We start from the raw sequence: 18,886 nt of genomic DNA, 5'->3' as shown, positions 1-18,886 counted from the left end.
AGTTGAGCTTAATTTTCCTACAGAGTTTTCTAAAAATCTCTACTGGGGTCTTTGTGTTTCTTTGGGGTGTGAGGGCAGAAGCATCTTCTGAGAATCTCATTCCTAAAAAGTATTCAACCTAACAAGAAGCAACTTGTTACATCTGGAGGAGATTTTATGCTATTTACTTAATTTTTCTCTCTTCTCAAAATATGATCCCATGTAGGAAAGCAAATCCAGCTACCCCATATGTTGCTGCTGTTGTAATTTTGAATATTGTCCAGTTCAAGTGTTGACAAAAGAAGTGGAGCAGTAAAGAGTTTGAAAAGCTGTGTTATGGCCATCAGATGCTTCAGTGGGAAAGTGGGGGTTAAGCGGAATGGGTAGGATTGAGTGCTATGATATAACACTGAAGAAGTTAAGCTGTCAGATCAGTGCTACAGTCTTGATGGAAAACTTTGAAGTGCTGAGAGTTTGTGTTTGAAGCACTATTGATGGATGTGTGCCCTTGGATTGTGGCCTTATCTGAAAGAGGTTAAGTGTGAAAGTAGAGGGAGCAGCCTATGAGGGTGATGTGGCGCTGCAAGACAAAGAACTGAAAAGATGATGATCAGTTGCATTGAATGCAACTGGAAACTCAAAACATAAAAAAAGCAGAAATCTATGGCTGCATGAAGTGGCAGTTCTTGTACATTGTTTGCCTAGTGAAACTCTTGAGGTTAAAAGCAGGATTGGAGTCTGCAATAACTCTTTTGTAATTTCTAGAAAACTGGTTTAAGTAGTGACCAAACATCAAATACTATAAAATATATTAACTGTTACTAGAATGCCACTTATCTTCCCCCCATACGAATCACTGTCATGTTGTATGTGAATTTGTGAGGTGGGTTTTGAAGCTGAAATTAAAAACTTCTTGTATGGCTGTCTTCATAGTGGCTATCCAGACTATGTGTAGAAATAACAGCTATTATGTAGTCAGCTATTCACCAGTTTTAACTGATTATAAATTACGTTTCAGGGTGGAGAACATAGCATAGTGCCTGACACCTGTGTTGATCCTGAGGGCATTCTTGATTCTGTGCATTATGATGTCATGGATATTAAAGAGCAAGCTGAGGCAGCACATAGTTCCATTGTATCCCTGGAGGACCCGAAGGAAGATACTGGCTGGTTTGAAAAGCAGCTGGAGAAAACTAACTTTGAACTGATGGAGACCAAAGAAGAGCTAACAGAGAAAAACACCAAACTACTTAAAACTGAAGAAGAGCTGATGCAGAAGAACAAAGGTGAGTTATGCGATGTGAAAGGTAGAAGACAGAAATAGTTCATTAATCTAAAAGAGAAATAACCAGTTTGAGTAGGAATTAGAGGAGATGTTCTACCTTTGGAACCATAGCCTGTAGATAAGTGATAGTTTGTTCCTTGTGTATATTCAGGTTCAGCAATTCCACGGTTTTTGGTTATTTCTTTTCTTTTTTCCCCCTCTCCTTTAAACTGCAACTAGCAGCTTTACGCTTTCGTAAGTATGGGGTTAAATGTCTATATCTTGATTTTTACTTTTATATTGTAATCTCTACTCTTCTTTATGTCTTGTTGATGCAATGTTTTCGTTCCAAGAAATATAGAAAACTTTTGAATCACTCCCAATAAGTGAAGACCACATGCAAATTAATTAATCTGTTCAAAAGCTACCTAAACGTTAGAATATCTGGAAAAATTGATTACTTAATAAACTATCTATTGGCTACTTATGTAATACAACCTTTTCTGTGTGTTACAGACTTTGAAATGCAGATGATTAAATTGGATGAGTCTGATGAGCAACTTAAAGAAGCAACTGAGGTAACTTTATCAAGAAGATGTTGTGTAAAATTGTTTTAATACCAACTTGTGGTAGCTTAAAATGCTATTCCAGTAGGCTTCATTATCAGGATATCTCCAAGTTCTATGCAGTCCATAAAACTTTATCCTGACTAATGTACTGCGAGCTACTGAATATGTGAAGACTAGCTTGATTAAGTATGTGTGCATACCACTTCTGATGGTTTTTGTTCATTTTTTGATGTTTGGTAGCCTGAAGTAGCTCTGAAAACATTTATAGTTAATTCTGTCACTCAGATCTCTAACCTTGTAAGCTTAGCAACTTGACCCTTCTTAGTCTTTGACTGTCTGCATCACTGCAACTTAGTATTTCCATGGTATTAAAGCTGACTGTGATGAGTAGTCGTGTCCTCACCTATTACTTCTTCCAAGAACAAGGCTCCAACTCTATCTGTGAGATTGTGTGGCCTGAACACTTCTGAGGCTTTTCTTTTCATAAGCTACTAAAGATGAATAATCAGTCCTTGGCAGTGCCAGCATGGCTTAACAATCGTCATCTTGTAAGTAAGGAAGCTTCACTTGTGGTCAAGGACACAATCTAAAATATGCGTGACAGAGCTGACTAAGCTTTAAGGTTGGATTATATCTGTCACGATGAAAGTGATTTTAGCAGCTTAGCAGAAGTGTGATGTGATGAACTTGTATGAGAGCTGACCGTTTGCTCTTTGACCATGTTTGTAATTTTGTTGACTTCTTGGAAACAGGAAATTCTTTGATAAACTGGTAAACTCTTGATTGTGTGCAAGTCTTTTACTTTGTAACCTGCTAGGCTCTTGCTTTCCCTTGTATACTCTACCGAGTATTGCACTTGTCATTATCTGAAGGTGTACTTGTTCTGTCTGCTATTGAGATTTGTAACTGATGTCTATAGAGTCACCGGGTTAATATTTTAGCTGTATGGTTTTGTGTAAATATTTGCCTACAGAAGATTACTGAGACTTAAGTGCTCCTTTTGTTAAGCTTCAATGTAACTGATCTTATATCAATACAGGAAAAGACTACCTACCATTTAACTACCATTAAAGCAGAACCGGCAGAAGAGAACACTAATAAAGGAACTGAAAGCAGCCAATTTTCAGTGCTTTCAGTTAAAGCACTGAAACAAGAGAAAACTGAGTTGGAAGTGGGAAGAAAGCGCAGTACTGATGAAGATAAGCCTACTGTGGAAGAGCCACCTCCAAAGAAAGGTACAGTTTCTTCCATCCTTGAACAGGGTGTCTTCCAAAACAATAAATTGCTTCCTATTCCGGATAGGAAGCAAAAGGCTGTGAAGCGCGTACCTTATGGTATAAGGAGAAAAGCCACTGTGTTAAACTGTAAATAGAAGTAACTGTTATGTAAATATCCCTTTTTCAGAAGGTCCTATGCTGTTCATTTTTGAATGCTTAAAAGTTTTTTGCACTATTTTTTTCCTTTTTTCTGCTTTTTCCTCATCTGTTGATGCACTTGCAGATTTGGTAATAGTTTTAAAGCAGTTTCTTTAGGATTGTTTCAACTGCTGTTGCTGATCTTCTGAGTAGCATCGGCTGCTCAAGTGCCTTTTTTTGTTTGTTTGTTTTGTTTTTCCTGAAGCAACTATCAAAATTGTTGACGACCTGCTAATTGCTCGCTCATGGGCAATATTTGAGCAAAATGGTTTGGATAAGCTCTGATGCATTTAACTTCACTTCTGGGCACAGCTGAGCATCAGTGTTCCTAGAATTACGGAAGGCATATACAATGTAGAAGGGAAAATCTAAAACTTAGCTGTAGTCCCTTCCTTTCTTGTATTCCTCTTGCAAAATATGTGCAAGGGAGAAAGTCAGGGCCTTCTTTGGATGAGATGCTGTTCTTGGATGATTTGTCCCTGCTGCCTTTATTTGGCATAAATATTGAATCCTAATGTGACCACTGAATGGCATCACATATAAGCATCTTACCAGAGACTGAGGGAGGGATGTGGACTCCTCCATACTCCAAATAGTAGTGGGTTTGTTCTAATCATATGACCAAAGCTCTCATTTAAAAATTAATGACAGCAATGCTCCACATAGGAATTAAAATGGGTAGCTGATAGTCACAATGTCATCATGAAGTTTTCTGTTAAGAAGTACTGAGTATTCAATCATGTTAAAATTTTCTTCTATTTGTGAGTATTAATAGCGTCCAATTTCAAAAACCGCTTAATATATATTCTTTAGCTATGTTAAATATACACAGTAGAACAATGAGCACAGGTATGTTGTGCTGGTTCTTTTGTAGAATTAGTTATATAAGTAGCACGAGCAAAAGTGTTTTAGGAGATGCTAGGTTATCTCAGCTTCAAGTTCAGGGTATTTACACCATTCTCTGAGCTTTTAGGTCTTGTTTCCTATGCTCTGTAATAATGCTTTTTCCCTACTTCCTGTGTAAGGAGCTTCTAGACTGAACATTACACATCTTCTCCCTAGTCTTATTTATCTTGCTTTAGTGCTTGCTTGTTGTTTTCAGCATAAAGTGTTTAGATTACTTATAAATCATATTCCCCTCACTAGTGTTGCTGGGAGCAGCAGTCAAAATCCAAAACCTGGTTTGGGGTGGAATATGCCACTGCTGTTTCTTCAGTATGACTTTTAAATCAGTTGAGGGCTGTATATAAAACTCCTTAGATGAGTTAAGAGGCTGTTTCCATGCAGTACATGTGAATCTGTGTGTAATGCAGGCTGCACGTGGGCGCTATAAAATTCTGCATTTCTGTAGTTGTAGTAATAAAAGGACTGTACAAGAATCACCATGGAATATATTGTTGTGGTGACACAATCCCTAGTAAGTCTTGACTTTTATTTTTCTAATACTTAAAGTATGCATATTATGGAATGGACGTAACTGGATTCTAAAGCAGTGATGAAATACAGCAGAAGTCGCTTTTGATAGAAAGAAAATGCATGTGATTTTAGCTAATTGCTCACCAGTTAAAGAAAAAAACAGCCCCAAGCTAATGGAATATTTATGGAAACTTGAATCTGCAAATTTGTACAACTTTATGAGTGAACTTAAATGCAAAAGAGTAAGTGTGGACAGAAGTAGGAATCCTCATATTTTGTTTAGAGATCAACTGAATAAGAGAGACAGATATCAACACTTAAGTGATCAACTTGTCCAGGGTTTTATCTTTCTTTTGAAAGTAAGAGGACTGTGAGTTGGAATGAAATTTCTTAGAGAACTGTTTATCTACCATTTAGATGTAGATGGAGTGATTCCATCTGCCTTATAGGGATTGCTGAAGCACGGAAGATAGAAAGAATATAGCTGTGAATTATCTATCTCGTTCCCATGTTTCTTAAATCTAATTAGATTTTCTACTGGTGTGGAGTGGAAGGTTTGAGTAGTGCCATGGTAAATGTGTTCTTCCAGACTGAAAACCTTTTGCTGTTAATTCTGTATAGAAATCTGAGGCACCTGATTACGTGTTCAGAGGACTTTAATTCCTTCACTAGTATCAAATACTATGTGATGTGAGGGCATGGCTTGCATATTACGACAGTTTTTCACTTAGAAGTTGCTACTTGGTGTTGTGAACTGCTATGTAATAATGATTTTAATCAATCTGAGCTACATTCCTTTTCCCTTTTTTTTTTTTTTGTTTGTTTGTTTGTTTTACAGTAGTTGTAAATGAGAGAAAGAAAAAGAACACTGTAGAGCAAAAGAAAATTGAACACATGAAACAAAAGTGCTCCACGTACCGAAAGGAAGTACTAGCACTGAGGGAAAGAACTGAAATCTTGGAACATCATTTAACTGTGCTTGAAGAACAATGCAGAAGAGAAAAAAATAAAAAAGAAGATTTCAGTAAGCAGGTAACAAGCCTGCGTATTGAGCTTTCTTTTTCTGAAGAAACAGCTGATGCCCTCCGTGAACAAATTCTGCAGGGTCAAGCTGACTATCGGGAAATTGCTTCTGAACTGGATGAACAGAAATCTATAAATATGACACTAGAAGACAAAAATGCCCAACTAACTAACAACATAGAAGTTGCCAAAGAATATATAATTGATAAAGTGTCACAAGTAAAAGAAATGCGGACCAAATTAGATGAATTATACAAATGTCACTTAGAGTTTCACGCCATCGGTACTGACTTTGTCAGTGTAAAGGATTCCTCAGACTCTGAAAAAGATGAGCCAGGGACATCTCAAATTAGTTCTGCATGCATTCAGTCACAGACTTCTTCCATCTCAGATCTTGTGCAGGACCTCTCCTTTAACTATAGTCTTGAAAGGATTTGGGAAGTATGCAGAAGTATTGTTGATGTTTCCTCACAAAAAAGTCAGCACATCAAAGCACTGCTTCAAGACAATGAAAACCTAAAGGCGGGACTGAATAATGCTGAAAATCATAATCGTCAACTTGTAATGAAGCTATGTGAGATTACAACTCACACTAGTCAGGAAGATGATCTTGTGAATCAGTTACATGAGCAAATAGAAAAGAAAACTCAGGACTTTGAAGAAAAGACTGCAGAAGATCAGAGAGTGATTGCACAATTTCAGGAGGAAGTTGCCAACTGTGAGGTAAAAATAAGAGAGCTTGAATATCGCCTGGAGGCTTCCAAGACAATGGAAGACAATGTGTCAAAACTCAATGAATTACCTAAAGAAAAAGAATCTATTATTGTTAATCTGGAGACAGTTACAGCAACTCTGCAGGAGAAGTCTGCAAATGCAGACAAAAAGGTTGAAGAGTTAAGTAGCAAAGAAGCAAATCTGATTCAAGAAGTTATGCAGCTGAAAAACAGCTTGGAGCAGATGAAACATTCTCTTCGGGAAAAGGAAAAGAGTGAAATGGAGAAAGTGCAACGTATAGAATCGTAAGTAACCACTGAGTTAACTTAGAGCCCTTTGAGAATGAACTAGAGTTAAAAATAGTTAATGGGAACATCCCTTCGACTTAATGCATCTGCATGCTTATCAATGGCCAAACTACTACTTTAGGATGCTTTGGTATGCTACTTGAGTTCCAAGGGAAAACAGGAGTGTGCAAGGAAATAAAGAATAATATGGGGATTGCTGGTGGTTTTGTTGTCCATCCCTCAGAATAACATCTGAATAATTTATTGCTTCAGCATCTGATTATGAGAAGCAAGCTGAAATTCAAAAGTAATTGTTTAAATCTTGTCACTGGTCTAGATAGATTTAAGAGTCTATTTACAAATAGAAACCAACAGGCAGGGCATGGATTAAGCTGTAATTGCTGTTTCCATGAGATGTATAACAGTAATGTTCTTTGTGTCTTTATTTTTAACATAAGGCTAGAAATTATTCTTTCTGAGAGTTCTGCCCTTGTACTGAATTTGAAAAAAGATTTGCAGAGGAAAGAAGAAGAGTATGCAGATCTAAAAGACAAACATTCTGATGCCGAGAAACAAATTCAGCAAGTACAAAGCGAGGTTTGTAGTCAACTGAGATATTTTTTTCTGTAAGATTATGCTTGGCTTTCTGCTGTTAAAACTTCTCAAACTTTAACTATGAAGCTGGAAATTTCACACTAGTGTGGCTAGCAGCAAATCTTAGGTAAAGTTGCCATTGAAGCTCTAGAGGGGACCAGAAGTTAAAACATGGTTTCACATAGATAATGAACAGAGGAAAGTAAAGTTGGTTAGTAGTCTGGAATAAGGTTTGTGAAGAGAATAGCTAATCTGCCTCTGGAGGGGACTTGTTATTATCTCTAAGTTACTGGTGACTTGCCATTGGTATCCGTGGTAACTCCAAAGCCTAAAACCTAAGTCTTGTGAAAAAACGCTGATAACTGGGAAGAAGAATGCTATTTACTTGAAGAGAAATAGACTGATTTCCAGAGGCTCTTTAATATAAGCATGTATATTTTTTTAATTCAATTTCAGCTTCAGTGATGTTAATAGTTAAAATTTAATTATTAAACAAGTAGATATTTTAAAACCCATTTTGCAGGTACTTAGTCTGAAAGTTTATTGGGTGTGCTTGGGGTGGAAAATTGAAGCTTAAAAATGAATTCATGTCTTCCTTGGTAACCTTGCACTTGCTGTCGTTTTCCTACTCAGCACTTGTTTGTGAATTCCTCTTTATTTAACAAAGAAGTATTTGGCCAGGTTGGATTACAGAAGTCTTTTAATGAACCGTGAGCTGTGCTTACATTACAGGTGTCCACGATGCGTTCTGTGGAGGAATCCCTCAGGAACAAGATGGATGAACTTGAAAGGATTGATAACCAGTTTAAGGATGAGCTGGATTATAAAGACTATACTATCCAACAACTTAAACAGGTATTTTTCTTGCTCTTAATTTTTATTAAATGAATGATGCAGGTTTTCCAAGCAACAGGAAAAAGGTCAAAAAAAAAAATAAAAATTAGAGCAAAATGAAAGTGGCCAACTGAAATTAGTGGTAGACCATGAAAGATATTCAAATAATTAGTCACTACAGAGCACTGGCAGATTGCTTTAAATACAATAATCTGCATAGTAAATACATATGTAATACATGCATGTTACCTGATCTTGTTGAGTGACATCACGATATGTTAATTGAAATGTCTTACCATAAACTCTTTCTATCAGCTTGAGTCCTTATTTATGCTATATGAAAAACTTATTAATTCTAGGCTGTCTTAAAGATTCTGCTTGTTTCTACTGTGTATGCTTTTCTTTCAACATGAAATATAGGAGCTGGAGGAAAGGGACCATAATATTCAAAAGTGGCGTGAGGAGAGAGATCAGTTAGTAGAAGCTTTGGAAGAACAGCTCAAAACTTTGGCTTCTATTGCCATACAAAAAGAGACAGAAATAGCAGAACTGAGACAATCTGCCTTAAAGGATTCAAGCAAGGTCAGCTCTCCTTTCCTCCTACCTGATTAGCTACCCATAAATTCTGTAAGACTCCTGTACCTGCTCTTTGTATTCTGGGTGTGGTTCTGTTCTTGAACACTGTTGTATTGACATCATGTGCAACTAACCAAAAAAAGCACCAGCTTTTATTTTTGTTCTTCAGAAACAGAATTTCTGTTAATTACTAAAATTTCAATTTTTTCAGTAGTTCAAATAAACAGATGTCAGTTTGATGCTTATGATCCTACAATCATACTGGACATCTGTAGCTTTTTCCGATAATTCACAGCATTTCCGGATCCCAAGCTAGGCTCAATACTCAGACAGTAGTTCTGTCTCAGGTTTCTTACTTTCTTTGCTTTCTCTGAGGTAGTATCTACAATGGCATGAAAAGACAGAAGGGGACGTGGAGAGAGATTAAGGGAAGCATCAAAAAGCAGAGGGGGGATGATCTCTGGAAGTTGCGTTTCTTATTTCAACATCCAGCTTTTAATCAGGATAGCCAATCTAAGCCGTAGCATAGAATTTCAGAAGCTAAACAGATGACTAAATGAGTTGTGCTCTTTTGAGAATGTTTGGATTCACTTTCTCTGAGAAGAAAGATGTTCTCATAGCAAAACTTCCCCTACAACTGCCGACTTTCTCACAGTACCGAGGATTTGGGAACAAATAAAAGCTCGGGTTATTATATCTTAAGAGAGATGAAGGCTGAAGCACATAAGTAAAATAGAAGAATCAAAATATATTGTATTACAACTTCCCAGGCAATTCTGTGACTACTGCACTTGTAACAGTGACCGTACAAACCCGTGAAATGTTACTGTTCTTGAATAGTTAAGTGTTCTAGCCTGCAATTCTAAAACTGATGCTACTAAGTAATTGCAATACTGCTTGTGTGTGTTAATTCCTTTTGCCAATCCCACAACTCAGCAGTTTTTACTGTTTATTAGGATAATGCAACTGTGATAGAAGAGTTAAGAAAAGAACTGGCTGACAAAGATGACTTTATAAAGGAATTAAAACAACACATTAACCACAGTAGCCCTCAATGTTTGCCAGAAATACCTTTACTTGAAGAAAGACAAAGTAGAAGGAATGACTCTGGAAATGAAAATGTATGATTATATTTATAGAAAGTCAGTACTTAACATCTTGTTAACCCCTTTTTGTTCTTCTGTTTTCCTAGGAGATACTGGAGCTGGAATTATTTTTCTTAGCATACTGTCCTTGAACTACGTATTCAGTGATGAATACTTGTTGGTTCTTTTTGTCTTCCACTCAAACATGAGCTCTCATCTTCTCAAAAATATTTTATTTACTAGAACACCATTTCTCTGTGTACATTATGGAACTTTTCCATGCAGTTTTCCATGTATTCGTATGTGGATGCTGAAGATTAGGCAGAGGTTTAGCCTTTGGTGTTCTAACATAGCAGCTGTGAGCGTGCAGAGTATGGGGGGAATGGATGACAAAACGACCAGCGTTACAGATTTTGTCCCTAAATAATGTCTCGCTTTCTCTCTTTTGGAGGCAGAATACTGCCTGAGACTGTTAGTGAGACCCAGTAGGGTGTATCTGAAGATCACACAATGAATAGATGTTACTACCTTCCCACACTTGTGCTGTGTTTCAGCTTACGTGTTCATGTGGCGTCTGAGCTTGAGGTTTTACACTGTAACTTTAGAAAACTCGAGATATTTTGGAGGTCTAATGCATAGCCTAATCTTTACTCCTTTTAAATATTTACAGCCTAGGAAACAACAAAGCAAAACTAAAACTGGAGAAAGTATTCCATTAAGATGCAAAGCTGAAGACAATTATTTGTCACGTCGATGTACTAGGAGCCTCACTTCATTAAATGAATCTGAGGTTAGTATGAAACTTCAGATCTGAAAATGTTGTGATTGTATTGCTTTTGATAAGGAATGAGTAGGAAAAGATCTCATGTTCTCTAAACAATTCCCAAGTTTTAATTTATTTATCCCTTTCAAGGTGATCAGATCACCTGTTTTTATAGCCTTTGATAGGAATAAAAGCTGTTGAAACAATTGTGTGATGAATTTTTGTCAGGTGCTGTTGAAAACTCTCCTCATGTTAATGCTTATGAAGTGGCTCATGATTAGATAAGTTACTTGGAAAAAATTCATGGAGCCACTGAAACGGGCACAGCAAATTGAACTTATTTTCTTTCTCTGCAGGATTTCTGGATATTGTTTTGTTAGCAGATGATGTTAATCATTCCTATATAAGTTTTTAATTGCTGACTTTCATAAAATAGCAGTTACATATATTTTAAAAACAAAATGTTTATTAACCAACTTAATTCTTGGAAATACAGTGGGTGGTGATACTCCATTCAGATTCTTAGCAGAGCCTGATAAAGTGGCTCTGACTACTTTTTGTCTTTCTGCAATCTTTGGTAACTTTTTGAGAGGAAGAAGACTCCCCTCAGGGGGTTGGAACAGTGTAAGTAGTAAAAGCTGCTAGTCTGTGTTTGGGACACTGGAGTTTGCTAGTTACTAGCAGCAGTAGAAGCAGCCATCTACCATTTTCTGATGTCCCCAGCAGCCTGTCTTCCATGTGTTCAACCAGCATCTGAACTCATTTTTGATATGCTAGCTGAATTCCTGCCATAGAGAAGGAGGAGTCCAGATGATCTCAGTTCTGACTTTGTTGTTCCTGTTGAGAAAAACAGGATTGGGTGGATTGTGGACAGTAAGTGCTGCTGGGGAAATGCATACTGACATTTCCCTGTCACTTAGCTGTGCATTTGCTGCCATTTGACCATGAGCAGGTACATGGTAGCCTTCAGCTTAAGTACGGTGTCATTGCTTGAATGTCTGTATTCTCTCCAGGGTAAAGATAGCAATGGAGTTCTTTAATGACTTGTACTGGGCTTGCACCTTGCCAGCTGGACCTTACTTATGTAAATAACATCTCTAGTGTAGAAGAGGAAGGGCAAATTCCCTAAGATTAAGCTGGAAGTTAATCAAACACTTGAATCAAATGCTCCTGTTCCTGCCCAGTTCTGACACAGCAGAGTTGAGATGAGGAAAATCGTGTCAGTTCTACCACCATTCTCTATTAAAAAAAAGTGTAGTTGTCTGTGCCCTTGAGAAAAAAATGACTTGTAAAGTATCAGGCTCAGTTTAACATGGAGAAATTTTTTTGTGATCATAGATTGGAAATAATTTTAAATGTAACAAGTTCTAGGAAAGAAGGGTAAAACTCTGCTGTAACTGAAATAGACTCCTTCTGTTACAAGTGTTCTTACAGCAGGAAAATTGAATGCTTACATATCCTTTTCCAGATGCTTTATAGCTTTTTAATCTCATGGCTACCTTAACACTTGCACTTAAAATTCTTCTGTGCTATCAGGATCATTTGGAAACTGTCCTCGACTCTTCTGGAGTGTCCACAGAAAATGGCAAAACTAGTCGGTTCCCAAAACCGGAGCTGGAAATCCCACTGACACCTTTGCAACCTGATAAGATGGAGATAAAGCAGCACGGCAGCATGATACCTTTAGGAGTGAAAATGCCTAAGGCAAAAAAAGAAAAGAAGTGATGACATGGATGAGGTATGACCTAGACCCAACAGAAAACAAAATATCTGATGCCTTTTTACCATTCTCATTTAAGCATTAAAAAAATGCTATTTCTACCTCAGTAAAGTAGTTGAAGAATTTAATCAATGAACTGCTTTAATGAACAAAACTAATAGCCAAGCTCAGTGATAATGGTTTAAGAGAAGGGAATTTCTCTTAACTCCATTGTGTATTTTCTTTGAAACCTGTAGACATAAATCAGCTTTTTAGACATCATGAGATGTCTAATACTGATATCTTAATGTCCTGTTTTTATAATTGAATGCTTATTTATTATTTACAGTGGAATAGTTACCACTAGCAAATACTTCCCTACTATTAGCAAAAGTGTTTAAAGTGTTCACTTTTGTGACATCAATTGTTCTTTCCAAAAGAATCATGGCTGAAACTTGTCTTATTTTCCCAGGATTTTGTGAAAAGTGAGAACACGAAAAATACAAAATCTGTCATGGCTTTTAATTCACCCTCTGCAAGTGACGAGAAAATGGTTGGTTTTTGTCCTAGTTTTGAAGCTAGCTTGGGACTTCCTGTAATTGTGTGGTCACACGAAAGAAGCAGTGTCTTATCCTTATGTGTATACCTGAATGGGAATCTTACATGCTTATGAGCTCTTCCTATTAAATTCCATAAGCTAACCAAAGGGCAAGTCAGTCTGTCCCCAGAGCGTGTAATGGCTGTACTGTGTAATGATTTGGAGGGAAGGATATTGCACACTGAATGGTTGGGAAGAGAAGCTTTAGTGTATTATCGTGTGCTTTTGTAAGTGAAGCCCTTGTATTAAACTAAGGTTCATATCATTAATATGCATGGCAGTTATTAAAAACAGATGTTCACATGTGATAGCAGTATCCTTGGCATGGTCAGAGTATGAGTAGTAGATTTTTCCCATCTGTTGTCTTCTGTTTTGTATGTTTGTTTATTTTATGTAATTAGAACAGCTTATGTAAGAAACAACTCCACAGCTTGGGAGCTACTTTTAAAGAAACTACTGCCTTATTAAGAAACTTTAAGAAACGTATGCCTTGAAATAGCTGAGATTTTGACAACTCCCTAAAGGGTATAAAATTGTCTACATTACATGCCGTTGTGGTATCATCAGCATAATGAACAGAGGTGTCAGTAGTAAAGCTCAAAATGTCAACTTAAAATAACGTTGAACTAAAATGAAGTTTAAACAATGCTCTTGTTTCACATGTTCACATCTCTGTTTAACAGAAATCTGGAAAAGACTACTTCCTGAGAAAACGAGTACATGCTTCAAGACTGACTAAAAAGAAGGATGAAACACTGCAAAAAGTTGGAGATTTTATTCAAAGCTCTCCTTCTATTATACACTCTAAAGGTTGGTGTAGAATAAGTTTTATTCCATGTTTTCTAGACATTGTAGAATGGCTTGTTTCTGCTGTAGGCTATTAATGTATGTGTTCTTAGAGAACTTGTCTGCCATGTTAAGTTGTCCTTTGATTTATGAAGTAAATGCATTTATTCGTCTCTTCAGAGATTCATTATTACATTTGTGAAAACCTACAAGTATACAGAGAAAGTTGCTTCTGTCTTGTGCTTCTGTCAGCACGAAAGTTAGGCCTGTTGTTTAACTCCTGCTGAAGTTTCTGACTTCCAGCAACTTCTGAGCCATGATTGTCTTTCATACTCCATTTTAATGCGTGCTTTAAGCTGCCATACCTGAAGCTATAAACTGTTTCAGCTATAGAAGCAATAAAGAACCTCGATGAACAAATACAATTTCTGAGTATTTTCACTTAAATTTTACGTGTCATTTATAAACCAAGTTTGTTACGAAGCTTTTTTTGCATTCAGTGATTTAAAGACTCACAAAACCAGTAAGTTGATTGGTTTATGTATCAAAACAAATTTCTTCTAGCCAAGAAGCTGATGTCAGCAGTAAGTTCTCCTAAATCAAACGAACCTGAAAGTCTCGAAGAAGGAGAGACCAAGCCAAAACGATCCAAAAGGAAGCTGTATTCAACTGTCGTTTCTGGCCCTCTAGATATACCTGCTTCTTCGGTAAGCGATTATACTGTAGTCTTGGCTTAAAATAAACTACTAAGGAGTCCAAACAGACTGGAGGTTTCATCTATTTGCAGGAGGAGGTTGAAAGTACTGAGGTATTTCTTTATTCTACCAAGTCATTCTTGTTGGTCTTCCTGCTGTTCTGTTTTAGTTTGTCCTCAAAGATCTCTGTGTTTGGCTGGCTTACAGTTTACTAAGTAGGTGATGTAGCAATCACGGAGATGTCTTCTAATTTGGAATCATAGATAATTTCAGTGTGTTGGAGTGGGATTATTCTGCTACACGCTTTTCTAGAGCACAACTTAGACAGCTTTTTAGGTATGCTTAAACTATGATCTGTCTAAGCCAACTTGCAAAGGATCTGATGTGCCAGTTTCATGACTCTGTCGGCAGCTATTGTGCTAAGAACATTCTTGCTCTGTTGGAACTGCATCTTTTAATTATATTAGAGTCCTTTTTCTGTTCAGCATAGTGATCATTTGCCCATACTGTAATATCCCTCTGAATTTTTTGATGATTTGACGAATGATAGGGGCAGAAACCAAAATGTTATTTTTTTTCTGTTAGAGGATGAAGAAGATGAGATAATTTCTTCTCTCACTGTAGTTCTGAGAACAGGGAACTGAACCGAGAACTGAAATTCTGGGCAAGTCATAGCTACAGGGATTGAGGCTAAAAATGTTTTCTGAACGCTTCATGTTTCACAAAACAAGTATTATAATACTCTTTTGAAAAGAAGTATTTCAAAATGAAAGCTGCCTTCAGGCTTTCCTCAGATGTGTGTGCTTTTTTAAGATAAACAGGATTTTGTACATTCTCCATATTTGTTCCTTGTGATTAAGCTGCATTAAAATGATCTCGGTATCCCATAGTTTTCTGAATAAAATATAATAAGCAAATTCCATTCTGAAATCCATTTAGCGGAAGAAATATGTTTGCGTGGGTCAAGAAGAGCTTGTCAGTCTTGTGTGAAAAGATGAGTAACTTTTGAAATGTTTTCTTCAGGAATCTGAGGAACAAAAGAAGGAAAGTGATCATCTGATCATCAAGCGACGGCTGAGATCCAGAACAGCTAAAAAACCTTGAAGAAGCATGTTTGTTCCCCTTTCTCAGGACATACTTTTATCATATTATTAAAACTGGTTGTTAATAAACAGTAACAGTTACTCCGTTGTGTTCTTAAATATGTATGTAGGTGTACCGTGTCTCTCTGACAGTTTCAAACTGGCTCCATTGAGGCTGAAATAAACACAAGCTTTCTTAAACTGTGTTTGGATTTTATTGTGGTTAAGGGTTTATTTATTTTTGTCTTGCCTCCCCTGTATAGGAACAGTATCTCTAGGACTGATTGCTATTTACCCATTGTGCAGTAATAACTGTACTTGTTCAGGATGGCTGCAAGAGCCACTGCCCTCCTGCTTGGGTGCCCTCAGCCCTGTGAGGTGTGATGGTTCCACAGGGGGTGGCACAGAACAGCCATTGTGACTTGCAGGGTGTAGAGCAGAGCTGAGGCTGCGGGGCTCAGGCCCAGCTCAGTGCGACTTGTGAGGTGAGCAGGGAGAAAGGGGCTGCCTGAGGCTGCTGACAGAGGCCGGTTCCCCATCACTCGGGGGCCTGAGCTGCCAACTCAGCCTCATCCCGATTCTCCCATAGGTTGGCACGCAGAGGACGAAGCCTTGTACTGCTGGGATAGACACTCTGCGAGTGCTCGCTGTTGAAGCGCATGATGTCCGAGGGGACACAGGAGGCCACCGGCTCCAGAGAGCCAGGTGAGAGCAAAGTATCCCTGCACACAGCTCCCCGACACTGGGCAGAGAGGTGCTGGGGTTCTGCCTGTGTTGGAGAGGGGAGCTGGGGGAACATAGAGGCTCACATCTGCTCCGGGCAGGGCCCCCCTGTTCCTTGGCCAGGGGGGCTGCAGTTGGGCGGTGGTTGCCTGCTGGCACTGCTGGGCCTACAGTGCCCCTTCCCCTCCATGGCCCCTGGGGCACCTGGCCCTGCAAGGTGCTCACTGCTGTTACTCTCTCCTCTCCAGCATGTGTGCTCTGTGGTCAAGTGGAGGACGACTTGAGCATATATGGGCACAAGCATGAGAAAATTGGATTCTGCTTCCATACTTTTTGTGTGGTGAGTTCCCTCCTGGCTGCTGCCAACTTCATCCAAGGAATGGTTGCCTCTTTTCTGCCCTAACAAGGTCATGCTTTTACTTCTCATACAGATATTTTCCACTAGTCTTTGTCAACCTGGAAATGCAGGTTGCTTTGATGAAGACCTGATATGTGCAATCAGGCAGGCAGAGCAGACGGTGAGCACTGGACCAGAACAGGGAGCTTGGTGCCAGGAGAGCTCAGCCTGGTCCCCAGAAAGCAATCCCAGCCCCTCCTCCCAGCTCCAGGAGAAATCCCTGCTCTTGCAGACCAGCCCTGTTCACCAGGCAGCTCTGCAGAGTGCCACCCAGCCCTGCCCTGCCCTGCCCGCATCCTGCCCAGAGGTGCGGGGCCCGCTGCGTAGGCCCTGAGCCTGCAGCTGATGGGGGCTGCTCTGCTCTTTCCAGCTCTGCTTCGTCTGTGGCAGTTCGGGGGCCAGCATCACCTGCGCAGAGCCGGGATGTGAGAGGAGCTTCCACCTGTCCTGTGCCTCTGGGGGTGAATGCATCTCCCAGTACTTTGGGGAGTTCAGGTAAGGGCTGCCAGGTGTGTCCTGTGGGCCTCCAACCCTGCTGTCAGCACCAGCCAAAGCAGTGAGGAATTGGAGGTCCTTGTCCTTGGAGGTGTTCAAGACCAGGTTGGACAGGGCCCTGGGCAACCTGATCTAGTAAATGTGTATGTTTGGTGGCCCTGCTAGGCAGGGGGGTTGGAACTACATGATCCTTGAGGTCCCTTCCAACCCGGGTAATTCTGTGATTCTGTGATTCTGTGAATGCGCTGTGACACCTCCCAGCAGCCTGACAGAGCCAGAGCCAAGGCCTGGGGCTCCTTCCCGTTCCTCTGCCCTCCTCGCAGCCCTTCTCACCTTGCCCAACCCTTCCATCTTCCCCCAGGTCCTACTGCTGGGTCCATCGTCCGCATCAAGCACTGGAACCAGCATCAGCGCAGGACACGACCTGCATCATTTGCATGGAGCCCATGGATGACAGCAGGTCGTATACCACCATGTCATGTCCAGCCTGCCAACACGCCTGGTTCCACCGGGCCTGCATCCAGGTAGGAGCCCTCCCCTCGCCCTGCGGGCACCGCAGGCGCTCAGCAGCACCAGGCCCGGCTCACACCCACACTGCTTGTGTTTCTGCTGCAGGAACAGGCCCTGCGTGCAGGGATTTACTGCTTCCAGTGCCCCAACTGCAGAGACAGGGACTGGTTTGTTCCAGACATGCTCAATATGGGGATCCGAATCCCATTCAGGTTGGTGTCCTTCAGAGAGCTCTTGAGATGCCTGGCCCTTGGCAGCCATTAACATGGGCCTCAGCGTCATTGAGAAGCTGGAAACAGGGGTGGATGGGGATGGGGATGGATGGATTTCATGGGTTAGTTTTAGCTGTGGGCCAGTGAGCTCTCATCACATTCCCTCTCTTCTCTGGCAGAAATCCAACATGGGAGGACAACAACTCCTATGCAGCACTGGGAGATCGGCACCAACGCTGCGATGCCAGCAGCTGCCTTTACCCCCAAGGCAGGGAGCAGTCAGGAGAGGGGTGAGTGACCTCAGCTGCCCTCTGGGGCTCTGCGTGTCATCGCAGCCTCACCACGGGCTGGGGGAGCACAGACTGAGCACCAGAGCTGTGCCGGGCACTCCCTGGCTCAGGGCACTTTGTCCTCACGGCCACAACCCATTGCTTTCCACAGGCCCTGGCAGCTGCTCCTCTGCAGCTCCTGTGCTGCACAAGGAACACACCGTCTCTGCTCCAACGTGAGTCAGGGCACAACCAGCTGGGAGTGCGACAGCTGTGCTGGAGAGGGCACCAGTAAGAGGCAAACAGCCACGTGCTGCTGGGCTGGGGTCAGGCGAGGCATTGCTCAAGTCCCTTTGGCCCAGGACGGATGGGAACGTGTCCCACCCCGTGGCTGGAGATCTGTCCCATTCACCTTCTGTCTCTTCTTACAGCCTCCAGCACCAACTTGGACAGCGCTGGCCCCAACACCACCAGCCAGCACGGGCTGCAGGCATCTCAAAGCTCTATGACACCAGAGAGCAGCAGCTCCGGCAGCACCAGCCAGGCACCATCGGGGCCAGATCCCAGTTCCCAGGTGCCTGAGCCACTGTCCATACATCCAGGGCGGGCCAGGACTCGAAGCCGCTCGCCTCTCCATCATCGGGCTGCCGAGACCAACAGCCAGCCCCAAAGATGCTGCAGGAGCCGGTCCAGGCGGCGAGGGCCAGCCCAGGGGTGGAGCCGCTCCCGGGTACCACATCGGGCCCGGCACATCACCAGCCGGCCCTGCTGATGCCGTAGGACAGCCGTGTACAATCTCCCCTTCCTATCCAATGTCATCTGAATCCATCCCAATAAAACTTAATTCCTTATGCCACTGTCAGTTTTGTTCTTCTCTGCCTTTCCCGAGGTGGGCAGCTTT

General features: G+C 40.7%; 3 protein-coding genes across 4 annotated transcripts; all 3 read left to right on the top strand.

Annotated features, from left to right (window-relative positions):
• Nucleotides 1-2,775: 2,775 nt before the first annotated feature.
• LOC146756739 (kinesin-like protein KIF20B) lies at nt 2,776-10,499 on the top strand. Its single transcript, XM_085524290.1, has 7 exons — nt 2,776-3,047; nt 5,482-6,685; nt 7,126-7,264; nt 7,994-8,116; nt 8,516-8,677; nt 9,628-9,813; nt 10,427-10,499. Exons 2-6 carry the CDS (start codon nt 5,538-5,540, stop codon nt 9,796-9,798), a joined length of 1,743 nt encoding a protein of 580 aa, XP_085380416.1. The 5' UTR covers nt 2,776-3,047; nt 5,482-5,537; the 3' UTR covers nt 9,799-9,813; nt 10,427-10,499.
• LOC146756738 (kinesin-like protein KIF20B) lies at nt 10,427-15,481 on the top strand. Of its 2 annotated transcripts, XM_085524291.1 has the most exons (6): nt 10,427-10,546; nt 12,056-12,257; nt 12,691-12,771; nt 13,500-13,626; nt 14,167-14,309; nt 15,321-15,481. In XM_085524291.1, the coding sequence occupies exons 2-6, from the start codon at nt 12,249-12,251 to the stop codon at nt 15,399-15,401; spliced, it is 441 nt and encodes a 146-aa protein (XP_085380417.1). In that variant the 5' UTR covers nt 10,427-10,546; nt 12,056-12,248; the 3' UTR covers nt 15,402-15,481. The 2 variants fall into 2 exon arrangements, with proteins under 2 accessions (XP_085380417.1, XP_085380418.1); XM_085524292.1 differs by lacking the exons at nt 10,427-10,546; nt 12,691-12,771 and having other exon boundaries at nt 12,133-12,257.
• A 560-nt stretch (nt 15,482-16,041) lies between these two features.
• On the top strand, nt 16,042-16,998 carry LOC146756737 (E3 ubiquitin-protein ligase PHF7-like). Its single transcript, XM_085524250.1, has 4 exons — nt 16,042-16,084; nt 16,351-16,442; nt 16,534-16,620; nt 16,870-16,998. Exons 1-4 carry the CDS (start codon nt 16,042-16,044, stop codon nt 16,996-16,998), a joined length of 351 nt encoding a protein of 116 aa, XP_085380376.1.
• Nucleotides 16,999-18,886: the final 1,888 nt, after the last annotated feature.

The sequence above is a fragment of the Coturnix japonica genome, chromosome 26 (assembly GCF_054131305.1).
Source record: "Coturnix japonica strain WE chromosome 26, WE-NBRP24, whole genome shotgun sequence".
NCBI classification, from domain to species: domain Eukaryota; kingdom Metazoa; phylum Chordata; class Aves; order Galliformes; family Phasianidae; genus Coturnix; species Coturnix japonica.
The sequence above is the reverse complement of the archived record's forward strand: the minus strand, read 5'-3'. Positions and strand labels throughout refer to the sequence as shown.